We start from the raw sequence: 27,662 nt of genomic DNA on the forward strand, positions 1-27,662 counted from the left end.
TTACTTCATCCTTCCTCCAGTTACATCTCTTACTCACTGCGTTGCGAAGGTGCATGGCTTTGCTGCCCATCAGTCTGCAAATTCCGACATCGCGCTGTGGAGCATCAGAAGTATGTGGGTATGACTAAGGAAAAGGCAGAGTGCTCTGCACGAGAACAAGAGAGGGAAAACGAGTGGCTGTAACAGCCCAGGGCACTCACGCAGTCTTACCTGCAGACTTACGTGTCAGGTAACACCTTGCTGCTGATGCCTTCTAGTTATAGGAGGAGTATTTCAAATGGGAAGGAGGGAACTGATAGGCAGTGGCTGGGGCACTAGCTTGTTTTGTGGGGGATAAAATTCACATCTTGCCTCTGCCCCTAAAATTTTCCATTGCTCGAGTTAAATCATGGGATATTCCTGTGCCACAGGATTATCTAGCAAATATTGCTTACCCCCTGTGAGTTCAGCAGAAATACACACATGGAGATGCAATGCTGGATGTGACTCAGACAGTCCACGTCATCACCACTAGCTGCACTACCCTTCAAAATTACAGGACCGAGCTCATAGATCGACTCCAGAAATGCCACACGTTGCAACCTGGTGTATGCTAGAACAAACTGACTCCTACCACGCTGCTTATGACGGAAGAGATGGAGGGGGGTACTTTGAATTTCAGCGAAAGAATGTGGACCCAGCTGAGAAGAAGAGCACCTACTGCCTTTTTTAGGAACATATGATGGAGACTGTGATTTTGGCACTGCTAACCTCCACAACAACGGGGCAAGAAATCCTTTCTACTCTGCTTCTCTTTGGCAGTAATCCACGGGTCATCTTAACCACTCAAAACACACACAGACACATTCAGATAATGAAGTATTTGTTATCAACATTATACCCATAATAGCCGTGCAATTAAAGTCGTAAACTGCTGGCAAGTTCGGAGCACGTGGCAGTCGTCTTGCTGCTACAGCATGCTTGGCCCCGAGAGGTCATGCTGCACAGGCTGGCTCTGTGTATGCCTCCTTGTAAGACCTGGCTGTCAAAAGCAAGCAGTCTCTCACTTTTTACATTGTTTGTGCATCGTGCTCTGCAACAGATTTTTCAAAACAGCCGCAGCTCACGTTAAAAAGAGCAGCTTCCAGTCACATGGAGATTAAAGGCATTTGAGTAATTCACATTACGGTATTGCAATTAGGGAGCCAGGCTTTCACCAGTCATTGTCTTTAAAACATGGGATTTGCATCAAAAACATCTACTGACGGAGATCAGGATGTTTGGCTTGCTTGAACTACAATATTTGCAGTGCTTGTAAAAACTGGCAGGTTGACAGAAGGGCACAAAATCAGGTGTCTGCATATAAGTCTAAATTTTTATTTTTATTCCTGCTCTTAAGATCAAAATCATTTTCTACTTTGTGGACTCCATTTCTTGCCTTTTTTTTTTTTTTTAATGGTAACATCTGACTTTATTTTTGGAACAAAGATACCTTTAATCTTGGAACATCTACATGGGTTTCTACCAATTCACTGCCAGTGACCACATCCTCAGCTGCTGACTCACACTGCAGCTCTACATACAGTCTGCCTTCTTTTACAAACAAAAAAAAATAATTAAAAAAAATCCCTCTCTGGCCCTCAGGGTGACTGCCATGAAAAGCAGATGTTCCACCTGGTTACGATCAGTGCAAGTTGTGTTCTTGGCCCTCTCCCCTTCGTCTGCAGGCATCGGTGAGGCCATGCCCTTAGAGACACCAGAGGCAACGAAGGCTGGTTCTGCTGTGGTAACAAGTTAAAGCTAGCGTTTACCTCCATATATCACCAGCTCAGTGGGGTAAATCATAGGCACTGCACCCAGAGACAGAACTGGGTGGCTTCTTACCCACTTTTATTGCCACGTACAGTGTTGTCATTAGCAGCAGTAAGAACTCCTTGCAAAAAGGAGCATGCTTCTGAATGCTTTCAGCCACCAGCTGATCTGCTCTTTTGATGCTCCTGGTATCTGAATAAACACAATGGAAGCCACGTATGTGTGAGGCTTCTCTCCCCTGAGCACCGGGAGGTACCTGCAAAAATAAATAAAGAGACTGGCAATTCTATACTCAGCGATCTTTGCCATCTCATTTTCTTTTTGCAACATAATTGTGCCCAAGGAAGTTCAGCAAGTCATTCACATAGCTTTCAGAAAGCTTTGAATACATTTTTCTCAACTGATCCAAACACCGCAGCATGCTAACGCTGCTCAAAGAGCTTTCCAAGGGTTTTTTAATATAGGAGCTGTCTAGGATGTGAAGCTGAATGCCAACTGTGCCTTTGAATCAACCTTTCTTATTTCTTCACAGAATATAGCTAACCCATTATTTCTTCTATGTTGGATGAGGATTTTCACAATGACTCAACAGCTTACCGCCACTTCCATGTAGATGCAACATTCCCAAAATATCTGCTTGCTGCTTGATTTTCAGTCAAGGTCTGTGGATCTTTGCACTGTAGAAAATGTCTTCCACTACTGCCATGAAAATATATATTCATATATATTTCTCTACTGCCATTTATATTTGCCATTTTACTCAAAATCACCATTGCCATTTTCTTCCCCTGAATTCATCTCAAAGGCAGTAATCCACTCCAGCTCAAACATATTGCTTCTGTAGCCTCTGTGGCCAGTATTATTGTACTGCACAGCCTCGTTCAGAGGTCACTGACTCCAGTCACCTTTGGGACAAGAGACAAGAGTGAAGGAAGAGAGGAATACAGACAAAGAACAAGCTGGACAAACATCCACCAGGAATGGTGCAGGTAGGGTTGACCTGACTTTAAGAAAAGGAAGCAAGCTCAAGAGGCACTCTGGAAGGCCACTCCAGCAATATGATTTATTATTAAATAATATATTATTATATTATATTATATTATATTATATTATATTATATTATATTATATTATATTATATTATATTATATTATATTATATTATATTATATTATATTATATTATATTATATTATATTATATTATATCAAATGCAGAGAAATATAACCCTATGTCCAAACCAGACACCACTTTGTGTTGGGGAAAGGGAGAGATCTGCACCTCCAGCCCAGGAGAGCAGGACAAGCCTGTAAGAATAAGGAGAGCTAGGAACACATCTGATGTGGAGCACAGAACTCTTCTCCCATGACTCAGAAAAGACTGTTATGAACATCGCAGCACAGAGATTGGGCCACTGGTGCTCAAGGACGCTCCAGGCTCCTTGCAGCCACCCACAGCAGGAGAGCTCAGCTCCCAGTACTGAGCCATCAGCAGGTCAGGAAGCACCCCATCAGACAAAACGGGAACAACTCTACTGAAAAGTTATGAGATGGGAAAAAGCAAGAATAGAGTTAGAACATCTGGAAACAGTACAGAGTGAGACTTCTTTTTCTGCAATAAGGACTAGCTCCATCCTCATATTAACAGTAAGCAAATCATCTAAATAACAAAGAGGAATTGATGGTGCAGAGGCTGAGGTATGCTTTGGCACTCATTGGCAGGTACACCAGAATAGAGACTATCTGAAGCTGGAATTTTGAGTCAACTGAAGCCCTTCTTCTAATGTTAATGGGTTTTAAATGAGGCTCTAGGACTACTCCAAAAATTTCAGGAACTTGGATGCAATCCCTGTGGGCAAGCTTACTTCCTCGATTCCAGTGCAAACCTCAGAACTACAGCTTCTGTTCTAGCTTTGCACATGGTCAAGTGCCGTTTAAAGTGGCAGCAAAAAGCAACCGGAATTTCAGGATAATCTTCAGGAATGTCTGAAAATCCTCATCAAAAGGTGGAGAACACCAAAAGCTTCATTTGGCCTTAAACCCTAAATGCCAGCTTTCATCTCTCTTTGTGAAGGATGTGTGTCCTGAACCCACCACCAGCCCTGTTTAGCAAAGGAGCTAAATTTGTAAGACTGTCCTCTTCCCTCTGAGTCATCAAATTCTGCCTGCTAGCCAGAGCAGACAAACATGCAAGACGGACTAATGATTTGATGTGTTACGGAAAATCCTAAATATCTATGTGCTATACCTTAAAAAAAAACTGTTAAACCTCTGAGTGCCAAGGGGCATACTCAGGTTCCTCTGGGACACAGGCTCATAAATCCCGTGGACAAAGCAAGCTGCCAGCCCTCCCTCCGGGCAAAGACTCAGCACGAAACAGGAAGGGCTGCAGGGCACAGACACTTATTTCTTGGCCGTCTTCATTTACCCAACAAGGGTTGCTATGGGGAAGAGCCATGGCTGCATACAGTCTCTTTACAGCACTCCTACCCAGTGATGTAGAGAATCCAAACCACCAACTCCTGAAATACCGCTCCTCCTCTTCCTAGGCCAAATCCCACACCGGTGTCAAACCAGCCTGCGCAACACGCCTGATGAAAATCACAAGGAATGCAGGAACCAGGAGGCGTTCAGAGAGATGCTCGGAGTCCCAGCAAGAACAAACCTGGAGCCATTCCCAAGCTGGGACGTGGCTGAAGCTTTCAGAGCACAGGCTGCGGGGCCCCTGCTTTCCACAACAGGTCCCTGAGGCCATCATGCGGCCCTGAGGGCTTCCAGGAGGTAATCCTTCACCCAGAGGGGATGGCTGGGTTAGGCACCTTGGAGCAGGGGCCGCCCGCATTACAGAGCTATCCCATTTCAGCGGAATGTTTAACCAGGCGACAGCTTTCTACCAGAGTAATAAAATTGCCCTGCCGGCTGCTTAAGGTGGCTTGCAAGGACTGAGTGCAAAGTTGCAGCTTACTTTCAAAGGGGTTGGAAATTTCCGTAGGACAAGGAAGAGGGGTTCCTACTGCCTTGCCCTAGTCCAGCGAGTTCCTAATGAACTGAAGGACAACCGAAGCCGCAGCGACTATCCAGTCTGCCTCTTGTGCAGCTCAGCACAGGAAATTCACACAGTAATTCCTGCGCTAGCTCCAGCATAAATATCCAATGAAAACACGGACTGACGTTGGTTATTTACACACTGACCTGAGATTTCATCCAAACTCTGTTCTCAGTCCCTTCATTAAGTTTTACTGACCTTTTCCACAGGCTCTTGGTACGATTCCTGCTGAGCTCCAGTGACTCTGGTCGACTCCATTCCAGGACGGGATGAGTGTACCACCTTATACAACTTAACCACATACATGAAAATACCCATTTCTAATGTGTTCTGCCAAACTGAAGGGGAGTGAAAGCAGCTGGCCTCTTTACTGCATTTAGCCCAAGGACTAGTCATTAAATCATCCGTCCTTTGCGTGCCACTGACCCTAGTAACTCACAGAGCTCCAGGTTATGCGCTGTTGGAAGAGTATCGGGCCTCAGCTCCAGTGCCCTGAAAAACTTCAGTATGGTTTATATGCTATGTAATGTTTTATGTGAAAAGCTCCCAATGCTGTATCTCCTGGGATGGAGATGAGGACTGTGTGTGCATCTGGCTTTTTGGTCTCCACAAATAGCCCAGGGCAGTCCATTCTTGATTAGTCTTTTAATCCACTTTTTCCCCTTGCTAATACAGAAATGCAGAATTGCTGAGGTTGGAAGGCATCTCTGGAAGTCATCTAGAACAAACCCCTGTCCACAGCAGTCACCTATAGGGCCACTTCTAGTCAGGTGTTGAATACCTCCAAAGGCAGAGACTTCAAAACCTCCTGTCAGGTATTTGTACACACAGATAAGATCTCCCTGAGCCTTCTCTTCTCCACACTGAACAGCCCCAGCTCTCTCAGCCTCTGCTAGTGTGAGAGGCTCCGTTTCTGTAATCATGTTGATGGTCCTTGGCAGGCCTCACTTCAGCATGTCTGTGTCTCTCATCTGTGGAGCCCAGAACTGGACAGAGGGCTCCAAATGTGTCTCACCAGACTGAGCAGAGGGGAAGGATCATCTTCCTCAGCCAGGCCTAATGAAGCCCGGGAGGCTGTTGGTCTTTGCTGCAAGGGCACATCTCTGACTCACAATCAACTTGGTGTCCGCCAGCACCCCATGGTCCTTTCCTGCTCCAGCTGCCCAGTCCCCAGTCTACTGGGGCATGGATTTATTATTCTCAGGGAGGAAGAACTTTGCATGTCCCTTTGTCGAATTGCAGAAGGTTCCTGCCAGCCCATTTCGCCAGCCTGTTGCAGCCCCTCTGGATGGCAGCACAAACATCCAGTGTATCAACCATTTCTCCTGGTTTTATATCAACAAATTTGCTGAAGGTGCACTTTGCCCTATTGCCCAGGTCACTAATGAAGATGTTAAACAATATTTGCCCCACTGTCACTCCCTGGCGTACACAACAGATTGGTTTCCAGCTGCCTTTTGTACCACTACACATTTGTTTTCTTCCAGTCCTCATGGACCTCTGCCAGTCACGACAAACTTTCAGCGATGATCTAGAGGGGCCTTGCAGTGACACAGGCCAGCTTTGTCAGCACTCGTGGGTGCAACACATCAGGTCCCAGGGACTTGTGTCTGTCCAGTCAGCTTAAATGTTTCCTAACCTGATCCTCTTCCACCAAGGGTAGATCTTCCTTGTGGTCTTTCCCTCTGGCCTTAGGGGCTTGGCATTCCTGAATACCAGTTTTACCAGGCTCACATTTTCCCTTGTCTTCGTTTTTGATACTGATATACCCGTAGAAGTCCTTTTTGTTGCCCTTCACATCTCCCTCCAGATTCAGATGTGCTTTGGCTTTCCCAACCCTACCCCTGCACATTCAGACAGCATCCTAGCTGAGCTGACCCTGCTGCCACCTCCTGCACACTTCCTTATTTTGTTTGAGCTTAGTCAGGCATATCCATCCATGAAGACCTTCTGCCACCATTACTTCTCTTCCTCCATGCTGGGATGGAGGCTTCTTAAGTTTGGAGGAGCTGATCCTTAAAAAAACACCCAGTTCTCCTGGATCCCCTGCTCTCCAGGCCTATCTCCCATGAAAATCTTTGAGACAGGTCCTGGTGCATGGCAGTCTGCTCTCCTGAAGTCCAAGGCTATGATCCTGCTTTTTGCCCTGTTCCAAGTTAACTCTGACCTGTTCACCACGTGAGGCAAAAAGCAGCCGTGAAAGCAATTTTAAACCAGTCATCTCAATACATTGATAACTCTGAACTCCAAAAGTTTACAGCTTAACTGCTTTTGCAAGTTCTGCCTGTAAATACCTGGAAAGTAGAAGTCCCAATGGAAAGTACTGGGATTTGAGCCAAGCCACGCATGTGCCTTTTTAAAACCTGTCCTAAAATGGCCATACAATTACCTACTTTAGAGTTTCCAACATCGCTGTGAACCTTTCTTTCTCTCCCTTTCTGTGCTCTCAAATACTTCATTGCCCCATTAGAAATCCACCTTATCCACAGCAAGTTTCAGATCTGTGATCAAGAGTCTTTGTGATAGGGAAAAATGAGAATAGGAGGACAAAAGAGAATAGATCAAATGATACAAGGAATAATGAAAGGTCTTGCAAGCTAAGTTTAGTACTTATGTTCTCTCTGTATTTATGAGATCCTGATTTTTCATTCAAATAAAGCAACCGCAGTATAATATCGAGGTTACCACATCAGCATTTCACAGGATTTAGAAAACTTGGAGCAGAATGTAAATCCTGTTTGCTGCAGGATATTAGGGCTTTGTCTATTTTATTTTGTAATACACACAACTGCCACTGTTAGACACACTGTTCTACTTGGATGATTAATGCCAAAATGAGGCAATTAGATTCTAAGCAGCCTATTGTCTGGGAGCTTATCCATCCACCCGAAACCTCCCTGTTGTGATGCAACACACTAAACAGGTAAACTGGAAAACCAAAACAAAATTGTTCACCTCTGTCAGGTTCATTTCTTTATTGCTGTGCCTGGATCTCAGCGATATTTATGCCAGAAGGACAATCTGGCTTATTACGTGAAATGAAGTTGGCACAAGTTCTGAACAGCCCAACAAGTCACTCTCAAGCCTTTGTTCTTTTGGCTGACACCATGAATGTATATCATACACATAATTTTTATTTGCTTTTAAGGACGTGGTGTACCTCACTGACTGTCCCAGTGCCCGACCACCCTCTGGGTGCAGACCCTTTCCCTAACCCCCAGCCTGACCCTCCCCTGTCCCAGCTCCATGCCGTTCCCTCAGGTCCTGTCGCTGTCCCCAGAGAGCAGAGCTCAGCGCCTGCCCCTCTGCTCCCCTCGTGAGGGAGCTGCAGGTGCCATGAGGCCTCCCCTCAGCCTGCTCTGCTCTGGGCTGAGCAAACCAAGGGACCTCAGCTGCTCCTCATACGTCTTGTCCTCTAGACCTTTCACAATCTTCACAGGTTTCCTTTTCAAGGCTTCATCACCTCGCTTTCTAAACCACCAAAAATAGCAAGGATGAAGAGGCTGATGCAGAGGGTCTGTGCACCCAGGTTCACATGGACTTGTTATTGAACTGCTAGTGGTCCTATCAGAAACATCAAGCCCCTGGGCACTCTGATCTTCATTAGAAATTAAAACCAAAAAGCTTTCTAGTGAAACAAAACGGTTTTCATCTAGGGATCTCTGAAGCTAGCAAAGTCTCCCTGGATTTAACTTCAAATGCTTATAACTTTGCATAATTGGGAAATGTCAGAGCAACGTTTTAATGCATCTTCATATACGATCAAAAGCACGGTTGACAGAAAACCAGATGAGACACACAGCATGCCCCAGACCCTTAGAGAAATCTGGTTGCTAAAGCATTCTGCTGCTTTAAGTGACCCTTGTGTAGGGATGCCCTTGATGAACATCTCTAACTATTTTGCACCATCTCATATGAAAGAGTTTAATTAGTAACTTTATCCCTGTTGCAGATGTTAAGGAACAGTTACAAGAAACACGGAGAGCATGCATAATTTTCCACTGAACTTTACTGAAATTTTTAGGATGCTTCTAAATTTGAGTCCTGTACTTAACCCTAGAAACTCCTAAAGGTCTTCTCCATAAAGACAGAGTCTGCTTGTGCTAGCAATGTAGCAGAGACTCTAAAGCTAAGCCCTCATGCAGCAGCACTTCAAATGACAGGAAAAACATCCCAGACAAAACCCTATCCTAAAATTATTAGGACAGGACAGAGATCACAGAAGAGGAAAAAAAATGTTTGTTTGTTTTTCTTTCTTTCTACCAACTCTGCAATAAAAAGGTGACTATCCATCTTCTCCCGTCCCTTCCTAGTTGGCTCCCCACACATTCTATTTGATTTCTTCTCCCCTGTCATTCCCTTGCAGTCAGATACTTCCAGCCTCTCATATTTTTGAGGTAGCACTCAAATGCTCCGATGATCCTCTTGAGACTCCTTCAAGTCCTCTCATGTTTCCCTGAGAGCTCTGTCTCCTCTTTCATCAACTGCTTGCAAGTCCTGTCCTGGTCTTACAGCACTGGAAAGAAATGCAACTCGATAGCATTAATAAAAGATAGCTAGTTTCCCCTCTCCCTTTCATCTCCTCTCCTCTGGCCGCAAGCAATTTGCCTGCCGCAGAGGCAATGAGTGAGTGCCTGCCTGGGCTGGCACTGCCACGTCGAGCTCTGGGACCCACTCCAGGCCAGGTTGCCACCCGAGCAGGATGGCGAGCGAGCCAACATGTTGCCCCCCTCGGCTGCCCCAGCCTCTTGCCAGCACCTCAGGAGGAGAAGACCCGACAGGGAGGAGCCTCCCTGACACTCCTTGGCATTGCCTGGGGATATTGCCACCATATTATGGTGGCACACCAAAGGCTCCCACCCAATCAAGCACCCGTATCTCCCCACCCAGCTCAGCATCCCCCTGGGGACACCTCCACTGAGTGGCCTTCCCCAGCAGCCTCCCACACAATCACAGCTCAAGACACCTCCAGTTTTCATCTAGAGGCCTCAGATAGCCCATGCTCCTTCAAGAGCCCCTGAGAAACCAAACACCACTCCCTGGTCCTTTCCTGCTCAGTGCCCAAGGCTCTTCTCAGAAAAAAACATCAGGTTTTGTGACTCATACCTCACACACAGGTAAAGCTAAGAAAACAGACAGTGACTAGATAGAGAAAAGAGTAATTAGCTGTCATATGAGAAAAATTTGTAAGAGATTCTTCCCTCCCAGGACTTTCCCATCTAAGACGTGAGAAAAGCACCAATTACAATCTCCCAGCAGACTCCCAGAGCTGCAGCAAGGGTTGGGTGTGATGGACACTAAGCAGCCCTGCTGTCTATTGGCCTGCTGCAAGGGCAAGGGGGAACTGTTAGTGCTAATGTCCTTACAGTGTAGGGTCACATTTATTACAGCCAAGTCTTTTTCCCTTCCTGATCTGACAGGGGTAGCACCAAACTCGAATGGACTGGTGGGAGCAGGACTCAGTACTTGTGAACCTGAAACAGAAATTAAAATCCTAGTGAAACCCTGACGGCTTCAACACCACGAGCACGAGAAGAGCTGCAGTGGAGCGCACTTGCTCAGCATCCTGAGGTGCCTGCTTTAATCAGATCCCTTGAGACACCAAAACACAATTACAGTTGAAGAGGTGACACAGGACAGCACCTCAATAGCCCACATTTTATCTCTTTTAGTAGCTTGCTCCAGTTTTTAAATCTAAAAGGAAAGTTTCTAACTTACAGTGCAAGCTGAAAAAACAAGCCAGGTTATTTTTTGCTCTTTAAAAAAACAAAAACAAAAACAACTGGGATCTTGCCCAATGGTCAAAGCTGCCCAGCAGCTTGTGTATACAGCTGTATACAATTTGTATGGGGCTGTACAGCTACGGGAGCACAAGGAACAGAGTAAAACCAATTTGCCACAGACAGTTATATTATAAAGAATCTCTTCACCACTCATCTTCCCAGCAATTAAAGTAGCTTTCTCCCAGTTTTCTCAGCAATTGAACCACCCTGGAAGAATCAACCCCAACATACTTTCAACCCATGCTTTTGTTTACTTAAAGAAGGCCAATTTTTAATTCACTTCTTAAGAGAACTCAGACCAGGGTTGGATCATCAAAGAGCTAGCCTTAGCCAAACCAGGAGGAAAAGAAAAAAAAGCAATGCCCATGTAATGAACTGTTGTTAAACAACATCAAATACATCTGAGGAGAGTTTGATCTGCTCCTGGAAGTTCCACGAACACACACAGAAAGTGAACTAAATATGTTAGGTTATTTGTTGCCATTTCTTCACTCAGCTCAAAGAACTTCTGCCAGAAATACAGTTACTGTGCATGGAAGAAAAACCACAGAGGCCCGCCTAGGGCTACTCAGCATGCAGATGTGGTCCAAGCTTACTGAATTTTGCTGGTTTCAATTAGGGACCAGAGCTGGTGCTTTAACCCTGTGCTACAAAACTCCCCTCTGAAAACGCATAGCGTGTGCACAGTACCTCACTGTGCATGTAATAAAAGCCTTGCATAGGAATTTAGTAATTAGCAGATCAGATCAAACCATTGGTTCATCCCATCAGATAATCTCACTTTGACCAGTGGCCAACATCTAATGTTTAAAAGGCAGAAGGGAAACAACCTTCAGAAGTACCTTTAGCTGTATTACTTTACGGAAGAGAAAAAAAAACGTCCTCATGACCTATGCAAATAGGCAGCTTATGCCCCGAAGCACAAATTCTGATTACTCTTCTCTTACCACGCGTAGTTGCAAATATTATTAGTCATAAAATTATCCAACCCTTTAAAAAAATCCATCCACACCATTTGCATCATTGGCTCCCGTAGCACTGAATTAACGATGCTGAAATTACCCTGCACGTACACGATAGATGTTATTTTATAAATAATGCTTTTTAATTTAAGGGAGTAACGCCCTTACGCTATGGGGCAGGAGGCAACCAAGAGACCGATTTCATTTTTGGAGCTACTTTGAATTCTGCTGTAGGACTGCCTTTAACTCTTTTCTCCTCGTGGTAAAAGAATTGAAAAAAATCTCACCGCCTCCTGTCACAAGGAAGCCTCTGCTGCCTTGACCATCTTTGTCATTCCTCCTCTGTGGTCCTTTCCAGCCCTGGGCCCTCACCCGAATTAAGTTTCCATCAGCTGCAGGCAGATTTGTTGCTCAGCCAATTTTTACCATGCAGCATTAATGAATAACTCTGGGGTCACTCGCCGTCCCCTAGTGCCCCCTACGTGCCAACATCTGAGAGGTCTGTTTGGATTTTTCAGGTCCAAGTAAACACGATCTGGTGTCACAGTCTCCTCTCCAGACAACTCTGGTAACTTGGAGGGATCCAGCCATTCAGATTGAGGAGGCAGTGGTTTGACCATAACACGTCTCATACTGGCCTGACTTTAATTAGCTCATTGTGGCCTGGTTTTGACCTCAGAAATACCGTGGTCAATCTGGAACAACTTCCCTCAGGGGCACAGTTTTGAGAGCAGAGTTTGGGCCTTGCCATGATATTCAGATCTCCTCTGCACTCCTGTGAGGATAGAGCATCAAGCAGTTGTGAGAACATCTCTGGTCAAAACCAGACCACCAGGTTCCAGCTTTCAAACCCCGGTGCCCAAAGCCCAGCAGGTTCAGCCATGCCAAGTGGGGCAGTCATTGCAGCCAGCACCTCCCTGCAGCATCCTACGCTCCCCTTCAATACAAACTCCTGGGGACATGACCGGCTTGTCTAATGCCCAGATCCGTGTCTATAACCGGAGAAAACCCAGGGGAAACCATGGCATTTCAGCCCGGCTTGACGACAGTATAGGTTGCTTGGCTGCTGCCATGTCCTTGTGCGCCATAAATAGCCTGGCTGAGGTAAGGCCCTGCTGAAGGCCTGGAAACTACATGAGGTTCTTGGAAGCAGCCGATGGCATTTGGCCACTCATATAGGAAATACACTTGTACAAACACGCTTGCAGACAGTTCCTCATCAGCTCCACATCCCAAAGGGGTGCCAGAGGTTAGTTCATCCACCTCAGGGACAGCATTGACCTGCTGTCTCTGACTATCCCCATGCAGCTGCCCCATCTTAGTCTTTTCCATTACCCACCCATCCCAACTGTTCTGGGGTTGCTTCCTTGGATGCTTATCTGTGTCCCTAATCCTAGCTCACGTTCTGGCTATTTGCCATTGAACCCAAGCCTCCCTGTGTCTTGCGGTGCAAGGAGACACAGTCCTTCCAGGAGATGCTGTCCAAGCATGGCAGCCTTCTTCTCAGTGCCTTCCCCATCAACACTACTAGCAATTTCACTTGTTTGAGATCTCTATCACCTCTATCTTCTCCCATCCCAACTACACAGCTCCAACATCATCCTAATAAGGGTCTCATTCAAAATTAACCAGCACTGAAATGCTCCTGTGTGAGAAAAATCTCAACAATTTTATTCTTAGTTTCTCACATCCTGCATGGTGGATGCAAATGATTTTCTCAGGTCCCATGATGCGTGCTAGCAGCCAAGTGTAGGCTGGGGGAAGGAAAAGGCTCCATACTGCTTTACTGGCCCCCTCCACTCCACACAAGGCACTGAAGAATCAGCTGCAGCAAGCAGCTTCTTGAGCTCAACAGGACTTTTGCCACTAATGTCCAGGAGAAAACTATTTGGCTTATACTGTTTTGCTGAAGGATATGCGTAGGTGCCTGGATATGCGTATTTATCACGGTGTGTGATGGCTTCCTGTTCAGCTATAAGCCCTTCTCACACCACACTTTCTGCTAAACAATGCTAACCAAGTTAGCCTGTGTCTGTACTGAGTCCTTGACTATGTGGTTTCTCACTCCACCATTGACAGATTCCCAAGCAAAGCGCTTGGGATTGTTGCCCAAGTCCCTGCAGACCTCTGTCAAGCAGTGATGTGGCACAGGTAATGATTTGCTCAGGCCAAGTACATGGCAGGGTACCTCAGGGCTACTGCTGCTTACTGGCATGGGCAGCCTGGGGCAGTACAAGGAGTTTTCCAGACACTGCTCCCAAGGCAAAGCAGCCCATGCCACCTGATAGACCCAGCACCTGCCCTTGGAGTGAATAAGTGGATAAAAACAATCACATGTAGCCAGGAGGAAGTGTAGCCAGGCTTCCCTCACACTTCTGGGTCATTCGGAGATAAATGCAGCTCCCAGAGACACAGCAGCCACTCACACTGTGCCTGCCTGGACTCTCCCACCTCCACACCCTGCTGCCATCTGTCCTCAGCCAGCATCGCCCACTTCACTGTTAGCTCCCTTGGCCATGACCCTTTCAGCCTCATCTCTGCAGCACCAAACTGAGGTACCACATTGAAAGGCAGAGAGGGTTTGACATTGTGGTTTTGATTCATGAGCACCCCTGCTTCTTTTTATCGTGGACTTCCAAAGCTAAATTTCTTAGTGTAGGGCTAAGAAGGCCCGTGGGCTAGACCTGGGAGACGGCAGAGAGATGTTCCACAGCACCCCAGGCTTGGAAGTCAGCTCAGCCTTTCCTGGTGAGCAGAGAGACAGCATGTGATGCCTGACACCAGCTCCCCGTACAGACCTCCACATCAAAGCCTTCCTGATGGAGAGCTATTGAGTCTGGCCCTAATGGGCTGTGCCTGGACAGGAAATCTGGTAATTGCTGCAGAGCCAGTGGGCTTTCAAGGAGACCCTCTGCCTCCCGGCATGAGTTCCCTTAGATGTGGAAAAGGCAGGCCTGGCCCTCTGACATGCATCAGCAAGGCAGGACACAATCCAGTTTTGAAGTTCCTGTTAGAAAAATGTGAGAACGTGTTACAAGGTTGAAATTTCCAGATCCTCACAGACTGCCTTGGTGCTGTTTGTGTGCTACCTTCACCTTCTAAGCTCAAGGAAGTGACCAGACATCTAGTAATACCTGTTATCTTGGCTACGAGGACACAAGATTCTCAGAGACTAAGAAGGATTTCTCAGAATTTTAGACTTAAAAACAAAAACAAAGCAACATCAACAACAAAAATTTGTTTTCACCTTGGTGAGCTACAAGTGAAACCCTTTGGATCGTTGCTTCCTCAGATATAATGGCTTCTTTGTGCTTCCCTTATGAAGGTGTCCAGCACCTCCAGGTACCTGCATACCTGCCAGCACTGGAAAACTACAGAAACATCCAGGGAGAGGAACAGGAAGGTCTTGTAAATTTGATTAAGTAAAAATGAGATTAAGAAAGCCTCTGAAAAAAACAACTGAGGAACAGGATACTAAAATGGATACGAGTATGCTCCCCTGATTCTCTCTCCTTTGGGAGAAGGATGCTCCCTCTCCCAGCTTCACTGCTCCAGCCCACGTGGCTGATTGCAGCTGAAACACACCGCATGGTGCACAGGGGGAAAGGGAAGGCCAAGAGGGGGGCCTGTGCAGAGGAGGAGGATGGGGTAGGTGCAATAGCAGAGGGGACTGCTCGGCGTGGGGACAGGCTGACAGAGCACTGGGGAGGCTGCCGTTCTCTGCTGCACGGCATGAAGCAAGTCAGCACGTCACTGGTGTGGGATGGGGTCAGAACTTGAAATGGAAACACACGGTCGCAACCCTAGAAAGGAAAATTACAAGAGCCATGGCTGCAGCATGCCTTATTTATTCCGGGATCTGACCTAGCACCTTCACGGCCATTTCTCTCCACCTTAAGGAAAGCAAGAAGGGAAAAACAATGTAAGAGAGCAAGCTGTGCAGGGGGGAGCTTGGCAGCAGACAGCAAGGCTTTCAAGGTCATGCAAACAGGCAGGGAAACACCAGAAGAGCAGGACATAGCCGGGGCCAGTGACTTGCAGGTACACGTGTGCCTGGTGGGGACGGGTAAGTATGCAGGGGGTGAGTATGTGGGGAGCACATCTGTGCACCCCAAGAGCATGGGGGAGCATGCAACTGTGGGTGGACAGCCTCGGAGATGAAGGGATGGATGGATGGACAGACGGACGGATGGACATTCTGCAGGAAGAAGCAGAGCAGCACATGGCCATGGGTGTGCATCTGTAGCCGTGCAGGTGAGGTGTGGTAGCATATAGGAGCGAGCTTGTGCTGCAAGTACTGACGCATGCTGGGGTTACCTGGAACTGCCGACTTCCTCTGGGCAGGCAGCAGGCACAGAAATTACAGCCTGCATCTGTGATGTGCCTGTATACGTACAGCACTTCCCTAGGGCACTTGCATGGGGCACAGCAGCACCTGTTAGAAAAATATCACTTCCTGCAGTCTCTCGCCTCTGATGCTTTCAGTGCATGGGTATTCTACACAGAGAGGATCCTAAGGTGAGAGGGTAAATGAGAGAGACCCCGTGCTGGAAAGGGACAGACACCAGAGGGAAAGCTCACTGACAGTGACCGAAACCACTCGCTCTTCCTGTTGCCCACAGCCCGTGTCACTTGCGGTGTTTTAACACAGCACCCTAGTCTGTGATCCCATCAATCCCAAGCTGGTTTTAACATCAACCCTAACATGAATACATTAGGGAAGAGCATAATATAGAGTCTCACACCTTGACTCTGCACAAAGGAGACTGCCACAGCCCACGAGCCCATTATGCAGGACAGACGCATCGTAAAGCTGGCCTGGAAGACATGCCTCAGGTCTATAAATCAACACACCAGACACCAGCAGCAGGGAGTTTAAGAGGAGAAGCACATTGCTTGGCTGCTAAAACCCTCACCTCACCTCACCTTCAACCCACAGCCACCTCAGGCTTGGAGGGAGGAGGAAAGGGCTGCGAGCAGCTCATTACAGGGCAGCTCCACGCAGGCCACCTTGGGTCAACCCAGCGCATGTGAAGTTGTCCAAGCACTAGCCCAGCTGTCTGGCATCCAATTCCCTGGCTGCCCAAAACAAGACGAAGTGGAGTACACGTGCTGCAGTTCTCCTGTCGGGAAATACTACTTAACCTGGAGCAAAGAGGTTTGGTTAGGTGTGCTCAGCAAACAGGAGGAGCACAGCAGTGTCGTGACAGAGCCTTGTAAATATCTCCATACGTGATGCAAAATTAGGTCAGGCAGCTGTTTTCTTGGGAGATTCGGCTGCTGGTGTCTGTGCTCCAGGCTGGCTTGGTAGTACAAAGCCTGCTCTAAGTGGAAAATACTGTACATGGAGATGGCTTGAGAACCTGAGTGTGCGCACCTGCAGAGCAGTGATGCAAGCATTTCTTTACAAAGCTATGGATCCAGTCAGTGCTATCATATATACTAAAAAAATACTATCTGGAAGCACCATTCTCCCCACCCCTCCATCAGCAAACGATGACTATGAGCAAGGAGGTCCCTTCGTTGTTGCCAGCAAGCACAGGAAAAAGCCACTTCTCCATCACAGAGCAGCCTTCAGCTGGGAAAAGACGAGAGCTGAAGTGATGTGACCGGCTCACAGCCTGGCCCCAGCAGTGCCTGTGCCTGCAGGGTTACTCCAGCCTCAGTCCTTGTGTGCTCCTGGGGCCAGCACAGAGCTGCCTCCTCCTTCTTCTTCACCCCAGGGCCACAAAGCAGCTGCTGGGAACGGGGTGTCAATGCGAGGAAGCAATCTTGTGCCAGAGGAGAAGAGGAAGAGGAGGATGCAACCTCCTTCTCCCCCAGCCTCCCAGCCAAGTCTCCATCTGGTGGTGCCTTCTTCACCACGCTGGGTTTGGGGCAAACCCTCACCAGCAAAACCAGCTGACGGAGCTGGTCTTGACACAGAGCAATTCATGTTGCAGCTGTCCCAGCCCATATATTTCACCTTTCTTTACCCATGCTAAAAATACCTCGATGGCCTTCACATGGATGCTCCTCATTCCACCTCTGGCAGGGAAAAAGGGAAGCCAGGGACACGCTGGACAGTTTCATTTCCCTTGCTTCACCAGAAGCAGACACAGAGTGGTGCTCACAGAAGGCAGGCACCTGTGCTAGGTTGGATATTAGGAAGAACTTCTTTATTGAGAGGGTTGTGAGGCATTGGAATGGGCTGCCCAGGGAAGTGGTGGAGTCACCATCCCTGGAAGTCTTTAAAAGACGTTTAGATGTTGAACTTAGCGATAAGGTTTAGTGGAGGACTTGTTAGTGTTAGGTCAGAGGTTGGACTCGATGATCTTGAGGTCTCTTCCAACCTAGACAAGTCTGTGATCCTTGGTGCACACCTGCAGACAGCCGGAGAGGCCACCTGACAAGTTATCTGGTTGAAGGTGTAACGCACAGCCATGCCAGCAGCACTCATTTCTCCACTGTTTGTATGAAAAGGGGAATTTCACCTGCCTTTCAACAAAAAGGGTCAGCAGGCAGCCCATGAACATACCTCCCTAGGTTTTTACTTCTTGCAGCAGCTGGCCTGGCTTTCCCCATGAGTATCCCTTTAGCTTCTTGCCACTGAGGTGCTGTGGAAAGGGGGTTCCCTGAGGACAGACCTTCCCAGGGCACACCGAGCAGTCCCCATATCTCTACCACGAGACCTGGCTCTGCTCTGCTCCACCATTTCCAACCCATCACTGAAAATAAAAACAACAACAACAAAAAAACTTGATTTAAACCTAGATTATGCTTATTCTGAGCTTTATTTGGGTGTCAGGGGTGCTTGTTGTGTTCCACCACACACTTATGGATCAAATCCCCATCTCTGCTGCACCCACCCACCCATTTCTTGCCCCAGGTTGTGCAACTCAGGTGAGTGCAACGAACGGGAAATGTTAAAGGTGGGAAGCTGTGAGGTGAGACGTGCCTGGGGCAGCCAGGCCAGCTGGATCATACCAGCAGGTCTGGCTGGGTCCAGCGTAATGCTCCCTAGTGACACAGCATGTTTTCCCCTTGCACTGAACTCCATGGGAGCCCAATTCACGCTTTTCCTTTGTGGAGATCGAGTACATCAGAAGGGTAAGTGCCCGCTGCCATGGGCATCGCAGCTGACGTGCCCAGCAGCATCCCCGTTCCCCCACACCCCGATGCTGCCTGACGCTCCCCATCCCTTCAGCATCCCCCCGATGGGGCACCCCGTGCACCGAGGCACCCAAAAAGCCAGCAGCACGCCGTGTGCTCCACCACGGGGGATTCAGGGCTGCTTTCCTCTGCCCTTTGCCAGCCCCAGCTATGTCAGACGCTGCGTTTGGCAAGAGCAGCGCTCCCTGCTAATTTTAGCCCCCGGCTCTCCACCCAGGCAGCTCGAGGGCTGCGGGAAGCCGGGCAGCACCGAGGTGAGGGCTGGGAGATGCCTTCAAACAGCCTGCACGCCACGGCTAAATATAAGCCTGTGGTGGGCGGGGGACAGGAGCTGGGCCCTCCCCATCAGAGGCCACAGCACAGCTCCCCCGGGAACTGCTGCCAGGGGCTGCTCCTGCCCAGGGGGATCGCCAGCGATTTGGGCTGCAAATCCCAAATCCCTGAGAGGATCCCATGTGCCACACATACTTCCAGAGTTTCTGGATTAAATGCTACCTGACTACAGACTATAGAAAAGGATAACCATCTTTTTCATTGATTTTCAACAGAAAAAAAAAGGGATTTTGTATCCCTAGTAAACAAAGAGGGACACGTGAAAGATTCCTGGCTGGGCTGGCAAATCCTTTTTCTGCAAATAAAAAGCTGGCAAAGTGCTGAGTGTTTGCAAGACCGAGGAAGAAACAGGTAACCACGCTCTGCAAGCCATGCAGAGCGGCTGCAGCACCAAGCACTGTGCTCGGTACAGGGAAACCAGAGGTCTTGGCAGGCACCACCACAGCAAAAAGCCACGGTGGTACCAATTTTCAGGGCACCAAATGCCCCTGTGACACCAAACATGTTCTTAACGATCTCAGCAGAGTTGCTTACGGTCCCCATCAGCTTCTGTAATAATCACCCCTGCATTTTCCTCCACCCTTTTTAAAACCCAGGGTCAGTGGTTTACTCTGTGCCTTCCAACTCCTTCCCACATCTCCTCTTTTCAGTCTCTACACCCAATACCTTCCAGACTCTGCTCCACTAAAATCCCAAATGTCTAGGTCTAGACTTTACTTCTGATTTCAGTTCCTTCTGCCTCACAGCTCTGGGGTGGCCAATGGGTTTTCTGACCACCCTGCTCCAACGCTCATCTCACTGTGCCCCATTTCAGGCTTCTCCTTACTTTGCCACGTTATCCCTGCTGCTTCTTTCCTTCTTTACTCTTCTTCCAGTTTCCTTTTCTTTCTTCATCTGCATGAGCTGCAAGACAAACTGAAACTTTTTTTTCCTGCTCCCCAGCATGCCTATGCGAGATGTCTAATTAAAACAGAGTTACAAGAGCAAGGTGAAAACAGTTGACAAGGAACTGTGGCACATTCAGAGAAATTTTAGGTGTTGAGCACAGCAAAAGGCAGCAGCAGCAGCGCTAGCATCATTAGGGCTTCTTCAGAGTTGTGGTGGGGATGAGGACAAGGACTCAGTGGGAGGGGAAGGCGCAAAGAAGAAGGATTTATCAGAAGAATTATACACCTTTATAAAGGTGAGCGACTTCTTACTCAGGAGAACAGTGATAGGACAAAGGGGAATGGTTTTAAACTGAAGGAGGGGAGATTTTGATAAGACATAAGGAAGAAATTATTTCCTAAGAGGGTGGTGAGGCACTGGCACAGACTGCCCAGAGAAGCTGTGGCTGCCCCATCCCTGGAGGTGCTCAAGGCCAGGCTGGATGGGGCTTTGGGCAGCCTGGACTGGTGGGAGGTTGCAACTAAATGATCTTTAAGGTCCCTTCCAACCCAACCCCTTCTGTGATTCTGTGATGAAGAGACTTTTGTCTGCAAGGGCAGAAGAGAACAATCATTACTCACGTTGGAAGGGAACAATGGCTAATACTAAAGAATTTCTGATGCTTAACATGCTCACAGAGTGGTCTGGCCAACAACATGGGGCAAACCAAGCATGAACTTGGCAAAAACTTTTTCCACAGACTGATGTTTGGGCTGTGTTTGGCCCTGAAACTCTTCCTAGGACCCAGGTGAACTTAGACCCACATGGGTATTTGCTTTGCGTGCAATCCTAGAGGGGCATGACCTGAGGCTCTGGAAGAGCTGGACCTGCTGGCTTGAAGCAAGAGAGTCTGAATAACCTACATGTTAAATAGAAAAAGAAAAATTGAAGGCGAATTGAAAGGAAAAAATATAAATGGTTGAAAAAATGGTCTGCTGAGCATCCTATAGGTACAGGGCTGAAGTTTCAATCAAGAAACTGCAAACCAAATGAAGAGGACTTAATATTATGAGAACAAGCACCGATTCAGTGATCCAGAGATCCACATCGGTTGCTTTCGCAGTACAAGCCCACTGTGCAAACTGAGAGCCTGAGGGCAAGACAGCGACTGCAGACACTCCCCAGAGCAGGCAACGGAGATAGAGCAGCGCATTATGCCATGGTCTGCCTTGATTGAAAACAAATTAAAACCTCTCAGCCGGCCTGCTTCCATCAGACCACAGCAGCCAGTGCTGGTGCTGGGGGCGAGCTGCTGCAGCAGGTGACGGAGCCCACTGGTGCGTGGCAGGACAGGCAGGATGCTCGTGGGATCAACCCTGTGGCGTGGTCTAGATGGGGTTAAGAGCACCCAGCCACGGCTGCTGCAGTTTCACAGAAAACAACGTTATTTAATGTAAATAAAGCTAATTTAGGAAGCAAAGCATTTGCGAGGAGGGCTGGAGATGGCTCGACCAGGCTCCAACAAACAGCGGGGCCAAGGAAGCCGCCGGAGCTGCCAGCACCACGTACACAGGCCAAGCCAAACAGCCCACACTCATGGCAGGGAAGTGAGCGGCTCCTTGAAGCAAGGCAGAAGCCGACTTACTTAAAATGAACAAATAAATAAAATACCATAGATCATGGATGCAGACAGCAAGAAAACAAGCCGCGTATGAGGCAAAGGCCGGGGACACCCGTTGCATCTGCCATGGAAAACGGGGGCATGAGAAGCAGGAATAGCACAAGGTGCAGTACTGCAGCCATATAAACGCACCAGATGGGACTATGCCACAGAGGAACAGGACAGCTTCTGCAGACTGTAGAAAGAAAGGAGGTAAGAAGCCACGCTCACCCTTTTTCCCTCAGAATAAAGGAGGGAGTCTCAGACGGGACACAGCCGCAGCAGGCTGGAATACCAAAGCCTTAGGAGATGACAAAAGAAGAATTACCAAACTGGTGAGAGTGGTGCTGATGCTCCAGGGAGACTCACAGGTCTACCCAGCAGTTTTTGGATCATATGAAGCAATCCCACATTTTACAGACTGAATCGTGTTGCCCAGCATAGGGAATTTAAATCCTTTGTTGTTCTGAGGCTTCCTCGGAAAGAGCTGATTTACTTAGCAGCAACGCTCCCCCAGATATAACCCTAGTACCCCAAAGCACAGGGGATTCTCCCCAAACCATACCAAAGCCTGGTGCTGCCCTGGCACGGGGCAGGTTTCTCAGGCAACCAGTGCTGCCAGGGAGCTCTGACCAAGACCAGTGGACAGACCTGGTTTCCTTCGCCCTTCTGCTGTGCATACCTGCACTTTGGACGCTGCTTGTAGTTGTATTTTTTATTTTTTTAAGCTCCCAGAAATCATTCAGAAGTGAGCTTGGAAGCAGAACAAGAGATGAGCTCAGACTGCAAAGGCCCAAAGCTGGAGGTGTATTTTGGCTGGGCTGATTAAAGGCACCGACTGCAAACGTCTCAGATCATAAAAAGCAGAAGTATGCGAGGACCAGGTTCACACCTGTTTCAACCCAAGGCATTACGTGGGTCTTTCCTTAGATCTCACACCACATGAAATGAGGCAGTGCATTTCCTCTTCTGGAAAGCCCTTCTCAGCTCTTACTGCAAGCCTGAAAATAGCAACTGAATTGGGAAGTGGCTGGAAAAGGGAAAAACTCTTCCTCCACATCTGCCTCAACTTGCAGGTGAGAGACGTACGGTAGAGCCTTTGTGCAGCTGTGCCAGATCGCCCGATGCCAACCACAGGCAGAAATGCATCTCCAGAAGACAACGTGACTCCTCTGCCAAGCCCCCAGCACGGGGAGATGCTGAGCAGGGCACAGCTTGGTGGTATCCGAGCCATCGCCATGCAGCCTGGCTCAGAAGGGAGAAGGTGTGGTGCGGGAGCACATGCTGCGCTGGCACACGTCCACGCCAACCTGTCACCGTGACGTGTGTGCACACAGGGATGGCACAAGGGTTTCTCTCTAGTGATGATACATCCTCTGTCTGGCCCCAGAATGTCCCGCACCGTCTGACCACCCTGCCAGGAGACCCGAACTGATCACCTTGAAGCGATGACTCAGCACCCCTCGGAGCTCTTCGCTGAACGAGCAGCTTCAGCTTCCCACCAGCTCCCCTCCTCACACAAAGGCAGCGTCTGCCCGTCCAAACCAGGGCTCGGCCAGGTTTTAAGCAACTCGTGCTGCTTCATAACAACCTGCAGATCCGCGAGCCGCGTGTCAGAAGCCCAGATAGGAAGATAACACGCTCCCAGTCCTACTTACACACAGCGCAGAAATGCGGAGGAACAGGGGTGGGTTGGAACAGCCAGCGGGAGCGGCTTGAAGCAGGGCCCCCTCAGGTCCCTCGTTCCCACAAGCTGCACCTCCAAGCAATTTCATCTAATCCTGCACACCCTGCTCTTGCCTGGCTCTGTGTCACTCACACCTGCAATAAAGGAAATCAGTGCAAGCTCCCCAGATACCACGGGCTTTGCAGCAAAAACAACCACCAACCCAGTCTGCAGAGCAATGGCTGGGAGTGACCTCCCCTCTAAGCCTGCTCAGCGCTTGAGATTCACTTTTATGATGTTGACACAAGATTTTAAAGCATAGAGGGATTGCTGCACATCCTCCCTGCTTGCCAGCAACACTCCCTGGCACCAGCCTTGCTCCCTCGGAGCCAGCCTGGGGAAGGCGAGGAGCAGAGGGAGGTAGCAGAGGAGGTCCCCGATGCACCAGCTTCATCCAAGCATCGGCCTCGTTGGTGCTTTCTCCCTCCCCAACTCCTCGTTCAGCTACAAATAAATAAATAAATGAATAAACAAACTTTTCTGCCTCCAGCACTCGCTTGCAGGAGCAGCGCTTGCTGTGTGGCACTTAGGAAAAAGGACAAAACACACTCCTGCTGGAGAGCCCACTCCAAAAAGGGTTGCGCCTGTCGGCAGCACACAGGCTGCCCGCAGCTCCCGGGTTTCTTGGCAGGGAGGCAGTGCCCTGTCTGTTACAACTTGTTTGGGATGACAACAAGCCACATTTCAGGGGAGGAGAGCTGTGCCCATCTTCGACTCACATCAGCCTGCTTGTTTTTCCTCCCTCGGCTGTAAACATGTTTGTTTAGGATTCCTATAAATACCTACTGGGCAGCAGACCAGCCACATAGTCTCAATTAAAAAAATAAAAATAATAAAGAAAGAAAGGAAAAGAAATATGCAAGCCTCGCAACAACAGAAGCACCCTCCTGCCCATGAGGTACGAGTCCTGCCAGTCGGGTTTCCAGGGAAGAGCCTGTAGGAAAACCTTCACGCAATCACTTTGCAAGGAAAAATGATTTTTTTTTTCCTTTTTGTACCAGCCTGACTGCTCCTTTCAGCAGCACCTTCCTAGGAAAGGTGTGTCCCTCGTGTCACTCACTTTCACCTCCCCCTGCCCAATCCATCCCAAGCCAGCAGCCAGGGAAGGGCCTGGATCAACCCAGGGGCCGCACGAGCACAAACCCTGCAGCTCAGCCAGTTCCTCAGCCCTTGAATTTGAGGAGACAGCACAAGGAACCTCCCGGCCACAGCCTCTTCCAGCAGGTGGTGATACTCTAATAAGTGGTACCCAATGGCTTCTGTGGCGCTGTATGTTCCGCGAGGCCCTTTATTTTCTTGCAGCCAGGCTTATCTGCACGCTGAGCCTCGCTGCACAGTGGAGCTGCACATACATGAAGGGGGAGCAGCCAGGGACACGGTTTCTGAGCACGGCTTAGGCTATCGTCTATTTGGGATTTGCTTCCCCTGCCCCACAGCCACCCGGTGGGGGAGAGGAGCAAAATGCTGGGGAGGAAGGGCCATGCCTGAAGAAAGAAAAAAACCCACTTGCTGCTCCTTTCACAGGCTATCCGGCAGTGCCTTTTTGGGAGGTGAGAAGAAAGCTCAGCTGCAGACGCAGGAGATGGAAACAGATCTGCTTTAGCTCCCTTCCAAGCCCAACAGCTTTCTGTCCCCAGAGGAAGGAGCTTCTTAGTCTTATGCCTGGAAAAATGACCGAGCAAACAGCCTTTGTATTCTGCCAGCAGTAACTGGGGAGGCTGTTGCATCAGATGAGTGGGGACGGCAGCCCTTGCTTGGTCCCCAGCTGAGACTTACCGTAGGGTTCCCACCTGGGACACAAGAAGGAAAACAAAAACAAGAGGGGAAAAAGGAATTAATTGCTCTGAGAATCACCCCTCAGCTCTGTGGGATCTCCAGAAAGAGCCCCCACGTGGAGCCCCAAATGCAGCCACCCCAGTCCCAGGAGAAGAAAGCGCTGCTTGGCTTAACAGCCAAAAGAAATCAAACACTGTTTGTTTTTCATTCCAACTTCTGATTTCTCTTAAAACAGGCTTTTGGAGGTATGGGGTAAGAGCGAGGGTGGGGAGGGGCACGGCTTAACTCCCCTCCTGCTGGCACTTTCCAGGACGCTCCCCAGGAGCCCAGGATGCCAAATGCCCGGGGCAGAGCATCAGCTCCGGGCGTGCACAGGCTCTTTTGTGCCATGGAGCCTCCTGCTCGAGGGCTTCACCCCACCAGGCTCGCCAGCAGCCCCTGCGTGCGGCCACCGGCGACGTCTCCGGTGGCTTTGGGAGCGCCTGGAGCTTTGATTCAACTTCAACGCCGTGCTCGGGCTGGTAGGGACCGCAGCCGTGTCACTGTTTCCAGCCTCAGCCTTGAAACCGGACGATTTTTTTTTTAACAAAGATGTAAAAATAACTCCTGCCTGGAAGCGGGGAGGAAGGCTCCAGCTCACAGCACAACCCGCGGGCATCCCCTCCGCCCGCTGCTCCCCGTCCCTCTCCCAATGCAGCTGCACGCACCTGTCTCGGCCCCTCTCCCCCCCATAACCACGGCTTAGATATCCCAGATATTTAAAGCTTAATGCTTTTAAAGCTGTCTCTAGGGATAGCAGGGGTGCAGCAGGGGCCACAGAGGACGTCCCGCCGAGCGGGCTCTGCTTTCCCCTAGCAAAGCAGTCAGCCCCCCGGCACTGCTGCCCCAATATTCCTGCATTTAACCTCCAGATCTCGCCCCAGCTCAAGCTGTGGTCCCGCGGAGGACTTCGTAAGCAGGCAGAGGCTGCGGGAGCTCCTTGCCTTGAGCCGGCGCTTTGCAGACCACGGACCCGAGGCACCGCCGCCGCTCCCCCCCACCCCACAAAGCCCCCGGGGCTGCCCCGAACCGCCCCGCTGCCGCAGCCCGGCACCCCCAGCCCTCTCCCCGGGGGTCACTCACTGCGGTCCGGGGCCGCCCCCCCGCCGGGGGCTGCCCGCAGCTCCAGGTAGGCGGCCCACAGCCCCAGCGCCAGCGCGCCCAGGGCCAGCAGCAGCCGCAGCGGCCGCCGCCGCCTCAGCCGCGCCAGCAGCCGGCCCCGCATGGCGCCGCTCAGGGCGCCGGGCCCCCGCCGCCACCGGCCATGCTCCCCTCGGCTCCCCTCGCCTCGGTCCGGCCCGGCCCGGCCCCGTTCCCCGTCCTCGGGGCGGGCCCAGGTGCGGGGCGGCGCCGCGGCCCCGCTGGGGGCAGCTCCCGGGCGGGCTCGGGCTGAGCTCGGGCTCCGCCGCCGCCCCCCACACCTGGGGCCGCCCGCACGGGGTCGGGCCGCGGGCGGAGAAAAGCCCGGGCCAGGGGGCAGCCCCCGGGGTGGGAGCCTGCGGGGCTCGTCCCCGGTGTCCGGGCAGCACCCTGAGAGCCTGCGGGCACCCGAACTGCCCGGGGAGGAGAGCTGTCCTCCTTCCGAGCATCCCACAGAGCTACCTCCCTCCAGCTCCCCGCTGGAAAGATTTCCCTTCATTCCAAAAAAGCCCACCCGGTTTGGTATCTCGATGTGACCTTTCCTAAGACAGAAACCAACCCTGTGCTGCCAGAGGCATATTTCCTCTCAGCCCACAGGCTTCCTCAACCTCCCCGAGGACCAGGTCCGGCCTGACACTTTCGAGGACACCACACTCGCGTTCCTCGAGGCTGCACATGGCCTTGCTCCAAGCCTGAATTTGCCAACACACAGCGCGACTTCCTCGGTGCTGCGAGCACGCAGCCACCCCCAGCACCCAGACAACAAAAACACCTCGGAGCTGGGCACCGGGGCGGGCACCGCGAGGCAGAAATCTCCTCTGAAGGTAGGGCAGTCTCTGTTGGTTTTTTCTTTTTCCAGGCACGAGAGATGAAACAAGCTTTTCATATTCATTCAAGAAGAAAATACTACAAAAATATGTAGTAAATACGCATCTAAATTAAACTTTATTATTTGAAGATTGAGAATCGAATGATGTGTGGATTGAATGGTAGAGCCATGCTGTAATGAAGACGCTGAAGCTGTCTCTGGAGTAATAGCTTAAGGAAACAAAGGTGGTGTTGGCGTCTGTCACAATACTGAGGAACTGAATGAACCTGGATGTAATGTAATGAGGAATCTGTCTAGCCTTACACTGTACTTAAATTATTTCAGACTACTTATTCATTACAGAAAGCACTGATACCCAGGGGGTAAGATCATCACTTCCAGCACTGTCTTAAAAATACCTCACTTAAAATGTTTTTATCCTCAGTCTGCTGGAGTGTCCCGAGGCACACAGACTGTGTCCGCAGACCTGCCCGCCTCTCATCCCAGTGACCAGCCCTAAACATCAGACAGATTGCTGCCTGCTGCGGGATGTAGCTACTCTACCCTACCCTGAGTGCCCTCT

The 27,662-nt window shown here is 49.7% G+C and overlaps 1 protein-coding gene across 2 annotated transcripts in view; it reads right to left on the reverse strand.

Moving 5' to 3' along the window:
• B4GALNT3 (beta-1,4-N-acetyl-galactosaminyltransferase 3) overlaps window positions 1-26,428 on the reverse strand; it is a 50,954-nt gene extending 24,526 nt beyond the window's left edge. Inside the window, exon 1 of one of the 2 annotated variants that reach the window (XR_014319573.1) lies at window positions 26,215-26,428. Coding sequence is in view for 1 of the 2 variants with exons in the window: in XM_082784918.1 (XP_082641044.1) it covers window positions 26,215-26,356 (142 nt within the window). In the remaining variant the exon portion in view is untranslated. The remainder of the gene's footprint in view (window positions 1-26,214) is intronic. The other variant, XM_082784918.1, reaches the window with a different exon arrangement.
• Between the last annotated feature and the right edge of the window lie 1,234 nt (window positions 26,429-27,662).

The sequence above is a fragment of the Aythya marila genome (assembly GCF_965140915.1).
Source record: "Aythya marila genome assembly, chromosome: 1".
Taxonomy (NCBI): Eukaryota; Metazoa; Chordata; class Aves; order Anseriformes; family Anatidae; genus Aythya; species Aythya marila.